Genomic DNA, 18,074 nt, shown 5'->3' with positions numbered 1-18,074 from the left:
AGATTGATTAAAAACACATTACTACATATATTAAATAACTTGGGAAGTTGTTTAGTATAGGGCAGACCAGTATCTTCTTCACTCATCCCTTTCTTTCTATGTAAATTCATGATCAATGTTTTCAAAGCTTCGATTATCAAGCATTGAATAGTTATATTATTATGTTACTTACTTTTTACACCTGAATTATTCGTAGACATAATAAAAAGTTAGAACGAAAAAAAATTCAATAATATTTCAAATATGTATTTATATAATTCATAATAATATAGATACACACAAAACAAACATTACTTCAGATGATTTACACTTTTATTTGTTTAAACAAACCCATTTTGATAAAAGTTCTTTTGAAATTTTTATCATTGCTTAGAGTTTCATGGTTTTCGATTGAAGAATTCGATAGATGCCACGCAACGATCAACTTGCAGGAGCCGTCAATTTCTGTACAATATTCTTGTAAATCTGCAGGTAATATATTTCTGTTTGGGTAATAGCTGTATTCCGCCAAAATGCGTGCTCCACAGCTCATCAATTTATCAGATAGGCTTTTTATAATTCCTACAAAAATATATATTTGTTAAAATGTACCATAAACAAAATCCTCTTGTGATAAATAAATACGGTGTCTGAAACTAAATAACCATACAAACATCCCGTAAGGCCTTTTCCCGTCTTCTAATTGGAGATTGACTTGTCGAACATTTGTTTAACTTCTTCCTATTGCCGATTTGTTGATCTTGACAGCCAGAGCTTAATAGCTGTTAAAACTAACTGGTTATATCGAGGCCATGTTTGTTTTCTTGAAATGTTTTGATCAAGATTATATTAATAATATTTGGTACCTAACTATATGAAGGACATATCATTGCTCGAATAGTATAAGTATTAAAAATTTACTCTTTGGAGCTGGCAGGAACGAATATGTTTATGCAACCTTTTCAATAAATTGACGAATGTATTGAGAATATTGTGCGGGTGTGAAAATATTAAGTTACAACTTCCTACAGTACCTTTTTTGCATGTATCACGAACAACTTGTTTTGGCACAGATTGATATTGTTCCAAGGTTGAATTAAAGTTAGGTTTGAGACATAAAACGTTGTCTTCCTCGTATATTGCTCGTCTCGCAGTTGGAATTGTCTCGTATTTAGTAATGGAGTTAAAAATGCAGGGATCACGTATGCTTGGAATCTGGGAAGCAATTGTAAATATATTTTACATTGTTGTTGTATTTATATGTTGCCAAACAATCTTTATTATTTAATTTATTTCATAAGTCATTTATTTATTCTATAAGGATACAGGATATATAAAAATAAATACAAATTATAGTTATAAAACTGTCCTTGAATCGCTTAACAGATAAGAAAAAATGTAATAAAACTAAGAGAAATGCAACTAAAAAAACTAAATATACTAATAATATGTAAAATATAAAACAGGTATTTAAAATACATGCATTTATAACAAAACTATGAGATTGCTTGGAAGAAGCTAGAAACGCTTTCTTAATTGCATGCCCAGGTCAAAATTTTCCATTTTCTCTAAATTCACAGAGGAGCTGGGGCGACATAAACAGCAAATTGACTTATGACAATCTTTTGACCGGTACAGGTTCGGCGCCTGCTAGGCTTCTGTCCGCGGGTACGTATGAAACCGTCTACTGGCTTCACGCTTACCCTTCGTCAAATACAAGAACATTTCTTGAGCATAACACGCTCCGAATTGCAACCTATTTACGACTTGGGGTTCCGGTCTGCGCTCCTCCTAAATGTCCCTGTAGCAGTGATGTCGCCAAGCTAGGACATCACGGACTGTCCTGACAAAAAAGTGCAGGCCGCTTCTCAGGACATGCCGCACTCAACGATATCACAGCCCAGCGCCTTACCACCGTCAACGTGCCAAGTCTACTTGAGCCGACTGGAATTGCAAGAGACGATGGCAAGAGACCAGGAAGGTATAAGTTTGATTCCATAGAAGATGGGCTGCGTGCTGGTATGGGATGCAACCTGTTCAGACATGCTAGCCCCTTCCCATCTACATGGAACCAACAACTGAGCTGGTGCGGCTTGTAAAGCATGCAAATACGGGGGTTTAGATTCCGAATATGATTTTGTCCCATTCGGTGTCGAGACCCTTGGTCCGTGGGGTCTTAGCGCTATAAGGCTTTTTAAGGAAATAGCGAAAAGGTTAGTCGATATCACAGGAGGGCGAAGAGCTGGCAGCTACTTCGGACAGAGAATTAGTCTAGCTATTCAAAGGGAAAACGCTGCCAGTATCTTCGGAACCTTGTCTAAACGGACTTTTAATAATTTGTGCTCATAAATTCCTCATTGATTTTTAAAGAAATAAACCCTTGAAGAAATCTACGGCATTTTCTATCCGATCCCCTAGCTCGTAACAATAATATATTTTAGTTATTTTATTTTAAGGTTAGGTATTGTTTTTTGTTATATCAATTTATGTATGCTGTCATTTCTAAAAAATACATTGTGTAGACTACCAAGAGTGAATATAATTTTTAAAATAAACTAACAGTAGGTGTTATTTCATATTAACCAAATGAAACCCTAACCAAAGCATCAAGGCGAGGGTTTGTCTTTGAATCCGACTATATGATGGCAAAACTTAGGCCCGGGTTCTATATGATTGCTACGTCTTAACGTGCTGGCATTTTCTCCACTTATACTTATAATTACTAATCCTTTTATAAATTCAATAGAAATACGTTTATTTCTGCTAAAGAATGAAACTCATACTTGCCTCTTGTCCTATACATTTAGGCAATGAAATGTTTCTAAAGATATTCCTAGACGCTATTGAGTTCTGCACGAGTCCATCACAAATATACCAAAAACCATCTCGAATAATGTAGGTTCGGGGATCTCTACTGGTGGTCAATACGTTCAGTGTTGTGACTCCGCTCCTAGACGAAACTGAATTAGATTTTTCTTCTCATATACGTCACTTTCACCAGCGTTAAACCCCGAACGTGAAACTCATTAGATTTTTGACATACGAAAGTCACACTTAGCGCTAAGGCAATTCGGAATCGACTTAACTGTTACCGTTAAGTATGACCTCCGTATAACTTATAGGGCTTTCCGTAACTTAGGGTTAAACCAAAAATCTACGGTATGTACGTATGTATGTAGGACAGAACGCTGATCACCCGCTTCGCATTCTATAAAAATAAAAACAATGCATTCTGAAGCAAAGATAGTCCATACGCCTATTTATTATTATTATAATTTTATTAGTTCAACTCTTGATCCTGGTGCAATGTTGCTCACGGGACTAAGCCTAGTGCGCACTGGTTTTTTTTTGTCTACTTGCAGAAATTTGCGTGTAATCTAATCTGTGGTATATTTATTTTTGGCTGTATTATTAGACTCGCGTAAAACATTATTTGCAATCATACTTTCCATAGGCAATAGCTTCCTTTAGATAGCGTTCTTTAATTTCTATATCGCCGATCTGTTTTTTCAATGTGTCTGCTAGTTCTTTGGCATTTCTAAGTGTTGAGAGGAGTTTTAACTTCACCGCTAGAAGATCATCCCTAACGTCCTGAGAGCCTTTTGCTCTTGAAAGTTCTACGTTTTGCGGCAATTGATTAGGCCATTGATATTGGTTAGGCAATTGATTTTCTGAGGGTTCTTTACTGCAAGGCAACGCGATAAATTAAATAAAAAAGTAATTTTGTGTCATATGAAGACATTTTGAAGTTTATAAACAAAATATAATCAAATATTAATAAAATTAATTATTTTCAATTGTTTAAATATATAAAATAATATTTCTAATTATAATTTATTATTTTCACTGAATAAAGGCTTAATTTATTTAAGGTTTTCGTGCTTTCGGCGGTTGTTCATGACCGTGTATAGACATGGTTCATAGGATGCTCCATTAGTCTATATTATGAAAAACGATTACTTTTACTCACTACTGCATCTCTAAAGGCGTCAGCCATTCTGAAACCTGTAATAAAACAATTACTTGAATTTTTGAAACGCATTAGGAAACTACATGTGGTAATTTGATGGACTAGAAATTTTAGTCTAAAAAGCACAAAAACAAGATGGCCGCCATACTTGGCTAAAATCGCTTTTACACGAAACGCCCGATTTGACCAACATGTAACTATCGGTGAAGCATGAAACTGTGTGGAACTGGCAGAAAAGATGTGGAATTAATTATATTTGCCCATTTCGCCAGCGGTCTTTTGGGCGCAAAGTTTTAAAGTAAACTAGCAGCTAGCAACTTCGACATAAGTTATTTGCTGTGAGCAAAAATCGTTTGATTATTGATTTATGAAACTACTCTTCGTTGCTAGAAATATAGTTTAATTTAAATAACAAATTGTGTATAAAAAGTATCTGTGTAGTAGTTATAAAGAATAAAGTAATATTTCCTTCTTTAATTTATTAATAATTGCACAATTTTATAAAAAAACATTTGTTTAATTACACTTTTACAGTGCCTTCTTTATAATCAAAGTATTCTATTACTTACCCAATCACAACAGCTTTGTTGAATTATTAATATTAATAATAACAGAATCATTTCTGAATTGGAATAAATCTTTAGCGGTTAAAACAAGTGATTTGTCGTTAGACAACTGATAAGGGCATGGAATTGTGCTATTGTTTTAGCATAAGAAAAAGTAAAAATCAACTGTGTGACGCCGCATCTCCATTGTTCTTAATTGAAGACTAGCTAAAACCCTCGAGTTGCGACGTCATCGTCGTGAAATTTCCACCCTTGTTAAACAAATTTAACAATCTAAGTCAGAAATTATTCATGAGACGACATATGCATTATGATATATCTCCTAGGTACATGAAATTATACACTGCTGGGGCTTATTCATATAAATAATTTATAAGCATCGGTGTCTAAGTAACATATCTTTACGCCCTACTAGATCTTACGTAGACACAGATAGCCTTTGGAGTTTAGGGATAGCCTAAGCAGCTATGGAAAGTATTAGTATTATTCATCCCATCAAAGTGCAGTGTTAATTGGCGTTTCGTGGAAGTTTATTTGTAAAGTTGCTCGGAAAAAGAGATGAAGGAAGGAAGGCCTCCTGTTGTCTTTGGGGGCGACACATCATTCATAGAATGAGAATTAGATGTCTCAAAATAATGATAGCGACAATTACGGGCTCTGTCTCCCTAATAAAAAATTAATTCTTCCTTGGGCTACAGACAGTCTCCTCTCTCCAGATAGTCTTGTACAATGGGTGTTTCAGCGGACAGGAATCAGTCACCCCGTATAATGTATGGCTGTGGCTTCTCAACGAACAGAAAATCTCGGAGCAGTGAGATCGCTGCGAGGCTGCGAAGTGATCAGGAAACTCTGAGCTTCTAGAACTAGCTAGGCTGGCTTAATTAGCCAGGAACTAACGCACAACGGATTAAATGGGTGCCTAAGTGCGGAAACTGAGTTCAGAGTTTTGTACATACATTCTTTTGTACGCATGGACAAAATTTAGATGACGTTGTCTGAAAAACATACAACGTCGTTCAGTGTTTTAGGCATTGAACACCTACTTGTAAGAATGATAAGTTATCAATGATCAGACGCAGAAATAAGGTAATTACCCTTACGGGAGTTCATGTTAGAAGAAAATCACCGATTTTTTAAATAAGATCGGTCTAATCTGCCTAGAATCTAAAAATCTCTAAGATTCCTTCAAGATTCAAGATTTTCTGGCGTCGGGACGTGACGACCCCATCGCCCACTGGTGAAATAACCTGTGACAGAGGTTATTTCACCAGCGCAATCAGTCAATCCCTTCCTAGTGGGAGTGCCATTCTGTTGCCTGGCTTCAGCCAAACGGGCAGGCACGACCGGGGCAGTACCACTGTCTTTCAGAAAACCGGCGTAAAGTGATACAAAAGGTTCGCCTTCTTGTACTCGCATTTCGTGCGGTGAGAAAGATTCCCGGAGCCCATCCCCCCCCCTCTACAAGAAATATGAAGGTGCAGAAGAAACAGAATCTACCCCAGGGGGGTACCACACGCGCTTGCGGTGGAGAATCCCCCTCTGGGCGTCCACCACCGGGACACTCAGCACCCGGTGGTGGACTCACAGGCTGCCCTTCGTATTCTGGGGGGGGGGGGCAATACTGCGCTCTTTAAAAAAAAAATTATCGGTCTCGGGGCAAACGGAGCAATCCAACAAAGGCACCCCCATCCACACTCGCCGTGGACTTCACAAATATTAGGGGGCTCAACTCCAACATCCACGCTGTCCACTATCATTTAGAGACTGCGAAGCCGGCCTTGCTCTTTCTTACCGAGACTCAGATTTCCTCCCCGGCTGATACTTCTTACCTCTCCTACCCGGGGTACAAATTGGAACATTCATTTGTGCCGCGGGCTGGAGTTTGCGCGTACGTCCGAGAGGATATCTGCGCGTAGACTGCGATGACCATCCGCGATTCTACGCATGGCTGTATAGGTCCCATAGCGGAAATACCGAAACTGACCGACTCATTGAGCACATCCAAATGGCTACAGATTCCCTTCTCGAAAGGATTCCTACCGCTGAAATCGTGATACTTGGCGATTTTAACGCCCACCATGCCGATTGGCTCGGCTCTGAAACCACCGATCACGCGGGAAGATCCTTTCACGACTTTGCTTTAGCCTACGACTTGACGCAAATGGTCCCTGCGATTACGCGAATACCAGATGTGGATGGTCATAAACCTTCTTTGTTGGACCTTCTGCTGACTTCACATCCGGAGACCTACCAAGTCTCTGTTGACCCGCCATTGGGTTCATCAGATCATTGCATTGTGCCGCTCACGCGCCCTTTACGGCCTATATTTGCGGGCTGTCGCCGTGTGTGGCACTATAAGTCAGCAGATTGGGACGGGATGCGGTCTTTTTTTGCGTCCTACCCTTGGGGGCCCATTTGCTTTTCGTTGAGTACTCCGGATGCCGTCGCTGACTCTGTCGCTGATGTGGTCCTGCAGGCCATGGAACTTTTTATTCCATTCTCTGCGGTGCCGGTCGGTGGCAAGTCCCAGCCTTGGTTTAGGCGTTCGTGCAAAGAGGCTTTTCGCCGTAAGCGTGAATGCTTTAAAGCCTGGGCAGAAGCGGCGACATCCTGTGATGCGGCTATCGGCGAACGTAAAAAAGCATACAATTCAGCCTCTAGGTCCTTCAAACGGGAAATCGCTAAGGCAAAGTCAGAGCATATTGCCAGGTTTGGTGAGAAATTGGCCCACCTTCCTTCGGGAACTCGAGCCTTCTGGTCTCTTGCCAAAGCTGTCCAAGGGAATTTCTGTCAGCCCTCTATTCCACCACTGCATAGGGAGGATGACGCACTGGCCCATACTGCAAAAGAGAAGGCCGATCTTCTAGGCTGTCTCTTTGCGTCGAACTCAACTTTGGATGATCAGGGGAAGGAACCACCGACATTATGCAGTGTGATACTACGATGCCTGAAGTTACATTCCGGCAACGTGCTATCCGTAAACATTTATTTTCCCTGGACATCCATAAGTCGAGCGGGCCTGATGGCATCCCCCCAATTGTGCTGCGTACTTGTGCTCCTGAGTTGGCTCCGGTCCTAACGCGCCTTTTCCGGTACCTGTACTCCCTCAACACTGTTCTGAAGTGCTGGAAGACAGCTTTGATACATCCGATCCCTAAAAAAGGCGATCGCTCTGATCCGTCCAACTATCGCCCAATCGCAATAACCTCCTTGTTCTCCAAAATAATGGAAACCATTATTAACGGCCAGCTCTTGAGGTATCTAGAGGGCAGCCAGCTGATTAGCGATTAGCGAGCTTTCGTCGTGGTCGCTCAGCTGGTGACCTCCTTGTATACCTTACACATAGGTGGGCAGAGGCAATTGAGTCCAAGGGGGAGGCGCTGGCGGTAAGTTTGGACATAGCGAAAGCCTTCGATCGGGTGTGGCATAGAGCACTGCTCTCGAAACTTCCAGCCTATGGGCTCCCCGAGAAATTATGCAACTGGATTTCCAGCTTTCTCGCTGATCGGAGCATTAAGGTCGTCATCGACGGAGCATGCTCCGACCTTAAACCCGTCAATGCTGGTGTCCCACAAGGCTGTGTCCTATCCCCGACCCTGTTTATTCTGCATATTAATGATATGTTGCAACTTAGCAACCTTCATTGCTATGCGGACGACAGCACTGGGGATACTTTTTACACGGGCCGGGCAGGTATTTCTCGGGCTGTTGTTGATGAGTGCCGGAACAAACTTGTGTCTGAAGTCGAAACTCTTTTACGTGGAGTCTCGGACTGGGGTAGACTAAATCTAGTCCAATTTAACCCCAAGAAGACACAAGTATGCGCGTTTTCCGCTAAAAAAACTCCCTTTGTCGCTACTCCCCTCTTTGAAGGCACTCTCCTTAAAGCCTCAGCTAACATCGGAATATTGGGCGTTGACATATCGAATAACGTCCAGTTTTGCGGTCATTTGGAAGGGAAGGCTAAATTAGCCTCCAAAAAGCTTGGTGTGCTCAGCAAGGCGAGACGGTACTTCACTCCGGGCCACCGCTTGCAACTCTATAAAGCGCAAATTCGGCCCCACATGGAATACTGTTCTCACCTCTGGGCGGGAGCTCCCCAGTACCAGCTCCTTCCACTAGACCGTATTCAACGAAGAGCGGTTCGAATCGTCGACGACCAATCACTTTCCGTGCGGCTTGATCCCTTGGCGTTGCGTAGAGATGTTGGGTCCCTCTGCATCTTCTACCGCATTTACCATGGGGAGTGTTCAGAAGAGTTGTTCGGTCTAATACCCGCAGCTGAGTTTCATTATCGGACGTCAAGGCAAAATACAAAATACCATCCGTATCACCTCGACGTCCGTCGTTCCACAACTGAGCGTTTTCTAAGACAGTTTTTGCCGCGCACCACCACTATGTGGAACCAGCTGCCCAGTGAAGTATTTCCGAACCAATTCGACTTAGGGTCCTTCAAGAAAAGAGCGTACCAATACTTGAAAGGCCGGCAACGCACTTGCGAGCCTTCTGGCAATGTGAGTGTCCATGGGCGGCGGTATCGCTTCACATCAGGTGAGCCTCTTGCCCGTTTGCCTGCTATTACATATAAAAAAATTTTTTTTCTTTTATTCACGTGACTAAATCATGGTCTTTCTATCTCGAACACGATATAATTGCGTACTTTGTAGATAAGTACTAATCAGTAAAAGATTATTTATTTATTCATATTTCATTACTTTTATAAAACAAATAACATAATACAAAATAATGATATAACTAAATCTTATAAAAAAATAACCTTAATCTAAAATAATACAAAAAACATAAAAATAAAATAAACTAAAAAGATAATCTCACGGATTCATGAATATCGATGCAATACGAAAGAATAAGAAAGGTTGAGCAGGATAATATATGGTTAAGAAATGTTTACGCAGAAGAGTTTTAAAAGATATATTGTTAATCTATCTAATCTGTTTTGGCTTTCTGTATTGACTAAGTGTTTGTTTTATAATGTGTATGTTAGCTGTAAGATTACTAGTAATTAAATAAATAAATAAGATGTTAGGGAGGAGCCAAGCGCATGGAGTCGGGCAGCCTATTCCACAGCTTAATAGCATACTCCGTGAGCTGTAAGATGGAATTGCCAATAAACATCTATTGGAGGTAATATTTAACAAGTCTGGCCATAAATACTGTTACATAAAAACTTTATCAACTTATTAATTATTTTTAATTTGGATCAAGTATATTATTTGATTTTTTAATCTAGAAACTAGAAACGTCGATAACTCAATGTTTAAAAACGTTTTTCAATAAATTATAGATTATTTAGGTTCGCCACATAACCATTTCCAATAGAAATTACCGGGCATGTCACAAGTACTCTGTCTATAGTGAGGAGTTCCGCTGATGATCACGTAATAGATCGTCATTCTCTGTCCGCCTAGAAGGAAAATTTATTTAATAAATGTCGAATTTTACTGCGCTTACTGTCTCTATTGGGGATTACACATACAACTGAATTTAAATGTTATATATCTCTAGGTTAATAAGATATTTACTATGTATATTTCTAGCCGTCGGTTGGGTCATTCGCCATGACCTAGGCGTTGCCAGTTTGTGTCTGCATTTTTACGGGCATATAACTATGTCCAAACACTTAGTCTGACGGACTCCGACATGTCTAACGGATTTATATCCGTCGCGTTTATGATGCAACAGACTAGTAACCAAATCAATACAAAACGACCCTATATGTTAATTAAGCATAATATTTCTTATATCAAGTTTGCGATAATAGATAGCTTACCACAGATAATAATATCAAATTATTTGCTGCCTTGATGTGGCAGTCTTTCACTGATTCCATTGTTCAGTCGAAACGTCAATTTATAAAAATAAACTGACAAATATTTATATTAGGTAAAAAAATTCGCACTGTTAACACAGTTATTAGCATATGCAAAATTAATATATGTCTGTTAGTTAGTTGAAACTGAAGTCTGGCGTGACTAATTGCGTAACAATTATACCTGATCTCGAAATATTATGATAAATTCGTTTACCCCTCTTGGCACACATTTTAATAAAACTTACAGTATTAGTTATATAGTCGAATTTATAACATAATTCACTAAGAGAGTATATATTTAGCTGTGTAGATAATGTAATAAATTCGTGATTGTATCCCTTAAACTATTTTTAATTATGTGATTAATTCTTATACTGATACTTAAGTAGTATATCTTATTTTAAAATAAATAATAATAACATTAAGCAACTGATGTAAATGTAGAAAATACGTGCCTATGTACCAGTGTGTGCAACATATTACCTTATCTAATAAGACTTAAATTTAATTCGGTAAAAAGTATAGATTAGATTCGGTAGAGTCGTGGTACTAATTAATTATTAATTATATATTATTTATATATTAATTATATAATATTTATCGGTAGGTTTTTGTTTTTCAGCAATTATTATTTATCAAATGTACCTTATTTATACCTTTCATTAGGATATACATAGTATATTGTCACTCCAATTTGTCCATATTTGTTTGTTACGCTCAACGTACGCGAATCGCAATGATTTACCCTTTACAAAATTCTTGCGACGTAATTGGATATTTTATAACAATTTTTAATTTAAAATAAATATTTTTATATCTTTCCTACCTAGTTATAGATGATAAAAAGGTGTTCGACAGTTTACATTATCACTAATAATGGAACAAGAATTATATTAAGAGAAATAAATTAAATTTTCAAACAACACAATTAATAAAAAAAATAATGATTAGGAGTGAATCTTAAGCTATAGTAAATATTCGCTTGTACAGTGTAGGAAACCGTGAGGAAATCGGGATGCCTTAGACCCAAATAGTCAACAGCGGGTTAGGTGTAGAAGGTTGATCACCTACTTGTTCATTAGATAAACAAATGATCACGATGCAGTAACAACAATCTGAGGCCTTACCTAAAAGGTTGTTGTAAATCAATGTACGAGACAACGACAGATTAATAAACTAATTATTTTATTCAACGTTAATGATATCTCAAAAATGTGAAATATGTTAGACAAGTATACAATCTATTCTAGATATTTGTTTCGATAAATGTTTTTTTCCTTGAAGCCCTTTTTCTAACGAGTGGAAAAAACCTTATTCATTTGCAACTGAGGCACGTCTGGTATACATAAATGTACAAGCAAAATAATAAATACAATATCCTCGTAAAACTATTAAAAAGTTATGCAGGTATCAATAGCGACCCTTAACAGGTTTTTGCCGCTCAATCCATGAAAAAGTTGAAGAGGCTGAACAAAAAGTATTTATGATAAATTAATGTCATAGCTATTTGTTGCAATTTATTTCATAATAACCTGTCAACGCGATGGACTAAAATGAAATGTTTTTCAATGTGTATACCGTGGTTTTATCAATGTCATCAGTTTTCAGAATGCAAAAGGTGAATGACCTTAGATGATGAAGGGAAGGATGGTTGACATGTGGAACAGGATTTTATAACGCCAATAAATCAGTGTTCTGAAAATGACATTTACCTCGAATTTAAACAAAGATTAACAACGTCTAAACAAAAGATATACATTATTGTAGAACAACATGCAGCCAGAACATGTCATATAGAAACTCCGCAATGTATCATTCATAATGCGAATAAACTGTACGTAATCATGACGTATTACACAGTCTGGTAGTAGAAAACGGTCAACGGGCTGCCTCACCAGCAGCAAATATTTAACGTAAGTATTTCAAGTGGACCGTCGCGGCGGAAAGACGCGTCGAACGTTGTATTATCTGTGACACCTACCTGACGTAAATATTATAGTGCCTGTACGATAACAAAATGGATTTAAGCGGTAGGTATAATAGAAGTAATATATTTTATAACGCTTGTTTAAAAGGAAGTCGCAAATCGCAATATAGAGCGCGTTTGTCCATTGTTGTTTGTTATCTGACATCGCGACGGTGAACATTCATTTACATCAATGAACTTGGCTGAGATTGGAACTAGGTATATACGATCATCTCGAATATTGGATGAATGCCAAATAAGTTCTACTGCTATTAAACAAAAATGCTTTTGTGTTATGTATACACGGTATATATATCATGAATATAAGGTAACTACAAAGTCAATATAGAATCCGTAATAAAATATTGCGAATATCGAAGTAATTAAGGCATTTAAGTCTAAAGCAAGACCCACATAAAAACGAGAACGCTGTGCATTAAGCAACAAGCGTCACGTCATTTAATCCGGAAAAACAATCACGTGTTCGCTGTTGATTCAATTATGTCGACAGTGGACAAACGCACTAACATAACGGTACTTACCACGGAGAATATTAGTTTTAATACAACTGATTATAATGTTATGCTTTAATGCGCTATCGACATATTTGACCTATTGCCAACTAATAATAATGAAAAAAACGGAATACATTTTTAAATCACAGCAGACAACATACGTAGGATCTTTAATAACTTTGACATATAAAACTTCATTTGAGACATCTCTCAAACTGAATGAATGACATATTAAACCAAACAAGGGCACTGAAGATTCAACCACAGTTTCTCCGTGATGCAATTGCAATATACTCACTGTATGCAACATGATTGGTGATTATTAATCTAACAACCTTAACAGCATTTAGAACATAATTTCGAGTATTTGACTTCTGCGATGCGCCTGACACCTCTTTTATTGTCAACTTTTTAAGAATTGATAATGAGGAAGGAGGTTTTTGCGAAGTAATCTTTTTGAGGCCCTAAGTAGTAACAAGTTTTGTTAAATTTTAAATCAATAAAGCTTGTAGGAAATATGACTGCAACAGATCGCAACAAAATAATAAATATCAATTATGGACTAGAATAATAAAATATTTCCCCAGCAATAGAAGTTAAAACAAACTTTTCAGTATCTAGAATAACTGTATAAATTTTGGAGGTTTATTATAAATAATTTTATTTTTTAAATTGAAAAATTTGTAGTTCATTTTGTAGCACAGATTTTTTTAAACATTCGTTTTTTACGAATACTTTTTCCTATTTCTTTTAATTTAAAAAGTCTTATCGTTTACTTAATTTTTCTAAAAAGTAGTTTTTTGTAGTCGAGGAGTACATCGATGTCCTCTTTTCGAAAGAGTCGACAGAAAAACCATCAGACACCAAAAGACCTGAAGAATTGGAGATAAGTATACCGGAATGGTATGATGAAAAAAAATTTAACCAGTACGTAAGTTACCAGTTTAGATAACCTAACCTAGGGAGTTTATATCACGAGAGTTCTGTAACCTAACAAGAGTTAAGTTACATAACTAGTCTGGCCATAAATAAAAAACTGTTACATAAAAACTTTTCTTTTTAATAAATAAACACGTATATTATTTTAAAAAACTTTTTTAGAAATTGCGCCCATAACATATTTTTTTATGTTCATTATCAAAATACAATATGGAATAAAAATAGGATTGCAGTGATTAATTTGCATAAATTGGGTGTGGAGCCGTCGATCATATTCCAGACACTTCAAAAGCTTGGTATCAGCCGTATGTTCGTATATCGAACTATCAACAGACACAACAAATTCGACAGGCACATTGTCTATCGGAGACCAAAAAAGATCGGAGCAGCTGCGTGCTGCTAACTGTTCTTAAGAACTTCAGTTAGAACTGCAAAAGCCGTTAATGCTGTTAAAGCCAGAATTCGTCGAAACTCCTGTAGGAAGTAAAAAATCTTTTCGCGAGAAAGGAACATTTCCACTAGGACTTATTATTATGCTTATTGTTGATATAGAGGACATGCCCTAAATCAATATTTACAATTAAAGAGTGGATCGATCATAACACCTTTTGTCGCGATACGCAGATGAAAAGCACAGAAATATCTTCTGTTCCGATGAAACAATTTTCACGATTGAAGAACACTACAATAATCAGAATGATAATGTGTACGCTCTCAGTTCTAAAGAAGCTGCTCAAGTGGTAGGAAAGGTAAAACGTTATCATCCTGCGTCAGTGATGGTTTGGTGGGGCGTGTCTCAAAACATACCGTGGACTTTCCAGCAGGATTCTGCACGAACTACTCAGGCCTAGCTTGAAATCAGCGTTTCGGACTTTAAAAGAGCTAAAGACTGGCCCTCATCTAGTCAGACTCTAGCTAGACTCTGCTCTAGACGATACGGCGACATTGAGTCCCTTAAAAATCTTTGGAACAAGCAGTGGCGAAATTTCATTTGGAAACAGTGCGTAAATTCATAGATTTGTGGCCAAACAGATTAAAGGCCTGTATAAAAGCCAAAGGTGGCCATTTCAAATAGATTTTTTTTAAGACTTTAATATTTATTAAAGTAGACTCTTACATTCTGAGAGTATCATTTACAAGAATGGACAATTACGGCACACTGACATGCACCATAAATAAGAGACGGAGAGGGCAAAAGAAGGTCGATCCCGCGGCCCATCTGAGTCGCCGTTCCACCATGCAACTCACTGTGTAATCCTGGGCATGCAGACGCTTCAGCGGTGGAACAGGCGTCCAATATAATATAGCAAGTGCGAACACGCAATGTCATGACAATATTAAATTTATTTTCTTTGAATGTATCAAATTCTTAGTTTTCTTCTAAATCGCACCAGTTCTTATATAAGCAGAATTAAAAAGGCCAGTTCGTGAATTATTTTACATAAAATATATTATTCTTATTTAAGTCAACATGGTTACTCCTTTGTCTTTCTCCCTACTGATAGAGTGTCGATTTTAAAATTACGTTATTATTATTTCCAGGGCTCGACGATTTTATTGGGACCATTGTTTTCAATTTAGTAATTCAATGATGGTGGGTCTTGTTGCGGTATTTGCAGTACCCTCAATACTCAAAGTCCTCATAAGTACTAGAAGGTCTAACTCAGTGTACACATCATATAGAAGATATTTGTCTACGGTTCTTCACACTGTGTCTTGGTTTGAACACGAGTTCAAGCCTGGAAGTCTGTAAGTACTAGTTTAATAAGAGATATATTTGATACGGATTTCCACAATTTCAATTCAATGAAAGATTTTCTGTGCGTGACTGGTCTGTTTTTTTGGATATAGGTAATTTTATATATTTAACATCGTCTTCTAATAACACTTTTCTTCTCTCTTCAGTATACCTTAATAATAACATTGTTAAGTCTTCCCGCTTTACATATTAATGTGTTAGATACGAAATCGTGAGATTCTGGTAATACAGTACACGAAAACAACTATTCCAGATCTTGGAAATCATTAATGGCAGTTCGCACTCGACACGTAAAAGCGAGTTTAGCGTCCAAAATCAAGGGAGTAGGAATAATCTCTCAAAGGGATTTGGCCATAACTCAATTTGGATTCATAGGTATATCATTATTAAAGCCCGATAAGTTCGGCATTCAGCAATTACAACCAGGTGATTGGGAGGCCTATAACCATTTTTGGAGAACGATTGGCTACGCTATCGGCTTAGAAGATAGGTAATTAAATTATTCAATGTGATAAGGAAATAAAAAAACATATTCTAAAAAGATCAAGGACGTATATATTATCATTTTTATTATACAAAACATTATTCATTGACAATTTTTAAAAATGTTAAACTTACCTATTAATTTTAAACAAGAATTAGATTTTTTAAATTATGTAATCATGATTAATAAATTACGTCACGCTGTATTCTTGATATATGTACCTACTTAATTCATTTTAGTACTCGTAGACATATCCGAAGCAAAACTAATAAAGTAAATTTCAGGTACAACATTTGTCGGGCTACTTTCAAAGAGACCCGAGAAGTTTGTCATATTCTCAAAGAGCGTGTATTCACACCATGTCTAACGAATGTACCAGAATATTTTGAGCACCTTTCCCGTTGCTTGCTTGATGCTATGTGGTGTGTTAATCCTACTATTAACATTGATGGATTGCTGTATTTAACGAAGCACCTTATGGATGTGCCTGGCTACGTTTATACGGAAACAGAAAGAGCCAACTTACAAGACAAAATAAGGGACATGCTTGGCGGACAGTCTGAAGACATAGGTAAGTTTTATGATTAAAAAAATTTAATACCTAGAAGTCTTTTTGAAGTTTTAAGTCTCATCAGGGCACTCTGTTACTTCCAAGGGCTATAGCGATTTCGAGGCTATTCAATTTCTATATATGTAGTTCTTTCAATGCGAAGCGCCGACTTAACCTTGGTTAGTATTGAGCGGTATAAAAACCCAACATAAAATACTCGACGCAGAGGTTAATGACATTTACGGGTTTATTTTTTGAAGTAAAATATGAATATTATATATACAGATTGTATTATGAAGATATTCAGAGACTAGATATGTCAGTAACATAATTAATGAGTATTTTTTAATTTAAAGTATATTTTTTTATTTCAGGTGTCAATGTCAACAGATTCATATTAGATCCGGCAATTGAGGGATGTCCTAATCCATCGCCTAGGCTTCTATACCTACGTCACTATGATAGTATCAAAACTATCCCCGAATATAAAAGTCTGCCTTTCGCTGGCAAATATAGATTAGCTATGATCACCCTATTTTCTACATTCTATACGACCTACTTGGGAAGGTTATATTTAAACATAAATTTCAGAGTCACGATATTTCTCCTTAAATATTTTCCCTTTTTGGCATTTACTCGATTCGGATATTTCGCTTCATTTGTTAATATTTTTGAAGAAGACCCGACTGATGATGCAGTGGTCAAACCAAACTCGGAATATTATAAACCAAAACCTAAAGAACCATGGTATAAAGCATACCTACCGTTCTAATTGTTTTTAAAATATAGTTGCTCAAAGCAAAAACTTGTTAAAAACAGGTTGTGGCGTTTATAAAAACTATTTAGATTTTCGATAAAAACTTGCTCGGGAAAACAAGGCTTACATTTAAGGTCAAAATATTTACGTTATTCTTATTTTGGTGGTTAGAGGAGATAGAGCAGTATTATGTATAAACTATGCGATCAAGAAATAAAAACTTTACACATCATTCTTCAAACGATTTATGTAATTTGTATCTAAGGTGCACTGTACTATTTTTGCATTTAGTTTTGTATTTTGTATGACAAATACGTAAGGATTATTATCTTTATATACATAATAATGACAATACATTAGAAATAATAATATTTACAATCCAGTAATTAAATACGGTATATTGTAGTTTCTAATTAGTATTATTCATTTTAATACCTCGAAGAGATTTCTGTATACAATACACGTATTTCTCGCGAACAACGCATTACAATTATTATTATAATTACCAGAAAAGTAGAGTATGTAAGACTATGGTGTTTTTGACTAGCCTAGTCTAGTTAGGATCTTGGGATATACTTAAGTCTCAATAATAAAATTAATGTTTTTTAAAACTTGTTTGTTTAATTCTACTAGTAATAAAATGTGTAAATCTAAATCCAAAAGTTCATGGTTCGTCCTGGCTGTACTCTTGCTTGAACGGTGAAGGAAAACATCGTAATCAAACCGGCATATTTACCGACGATGTGAATCGGTAAC

General features: G+C 36.9%; 2 protein-coding genes across 3 annotated transcripts; one reads left to right on the top strand and one right to left on the bottom strand.

Annotated features, from left to right (window-relative positions):
* Positions 1–230: 230 nt before the first annotated feature.
* On the bottom strand, positions 231–4,663 carry LOC123710372. The gene is made up of 6 exons (XM_045662211.1): positions 4,519–4,663; positions 3,950–3,984; positions 3,425–3,664; positions 2,767–2,929; positions 1,014–1,194; positions 231–561 (listed from the first exon to the last, which is right to left on the bottom strand). The coding sequence occupies exons 1-6, from the start codon at positions 4,567–4,569 to the stop codon at positions 305–307; spliced, it is 927 nt and encodes a 308-aa protein (XP_045518167.1). The 5' UTR covers positions 4,570–4,663; the 3' UTR covers positions 231–304.
* Positions 4,664–12,244: 7,581 nt separating this feature from the next.
* LOC123710176 lies at positions 12,245–17,929 on the top strand. 2 transcript variants are annotated; one of them, XM_045661930.1, is made up of 6 exons: positions 12,245–12,378; positions 13,636–13,760; positions 15,311–15,517; positions 15,781–16,017; positions 16,296–16,582; positions 16,936–17,929. In XM_045661930.1, the coding sequence occupies exons 2-6, from the start codon at positions 13,735–13,737 to the stop codon at positions 17,331–17,333; spliced, it is 1,155 nt and encodes a 384-aa protein (XP_045517886.1). In that variant the 5' UTR covers positions 12,245–12,378; positions 13,636–13,734; the 3' UTR covers positions 17,334–17,929. The 2 variants fall into 2 exon arrangements, with proteins under 2 accessions (XP_045517886.1, XP_045517885.1); XM_045661929.1 differs by having other exon boundaries at positions 12,249–12,378; positions 13,636–13,756.
* Positions 17,930–18,074: the final 145 nt, after the last annotated feature.

The sequence above is a fragment of the Pieris brassicae genome, chromosome 5, assembly GCF_905147105.1.
Source record: "Pieris brassicae chromosome 5, ilPieBrab1.1, whole genome shotgun sequence".
Taxonomy (NCBI): domain Eukaryota; kingdom Metazoa; phylum Arthropoda; class Insecta; order Lepidoptera; family Pieridae; genus Pieris; species Pieris brassicae.
This window is presented reverse-complemented; position numbering and strand designations above follow the sequence as displayed.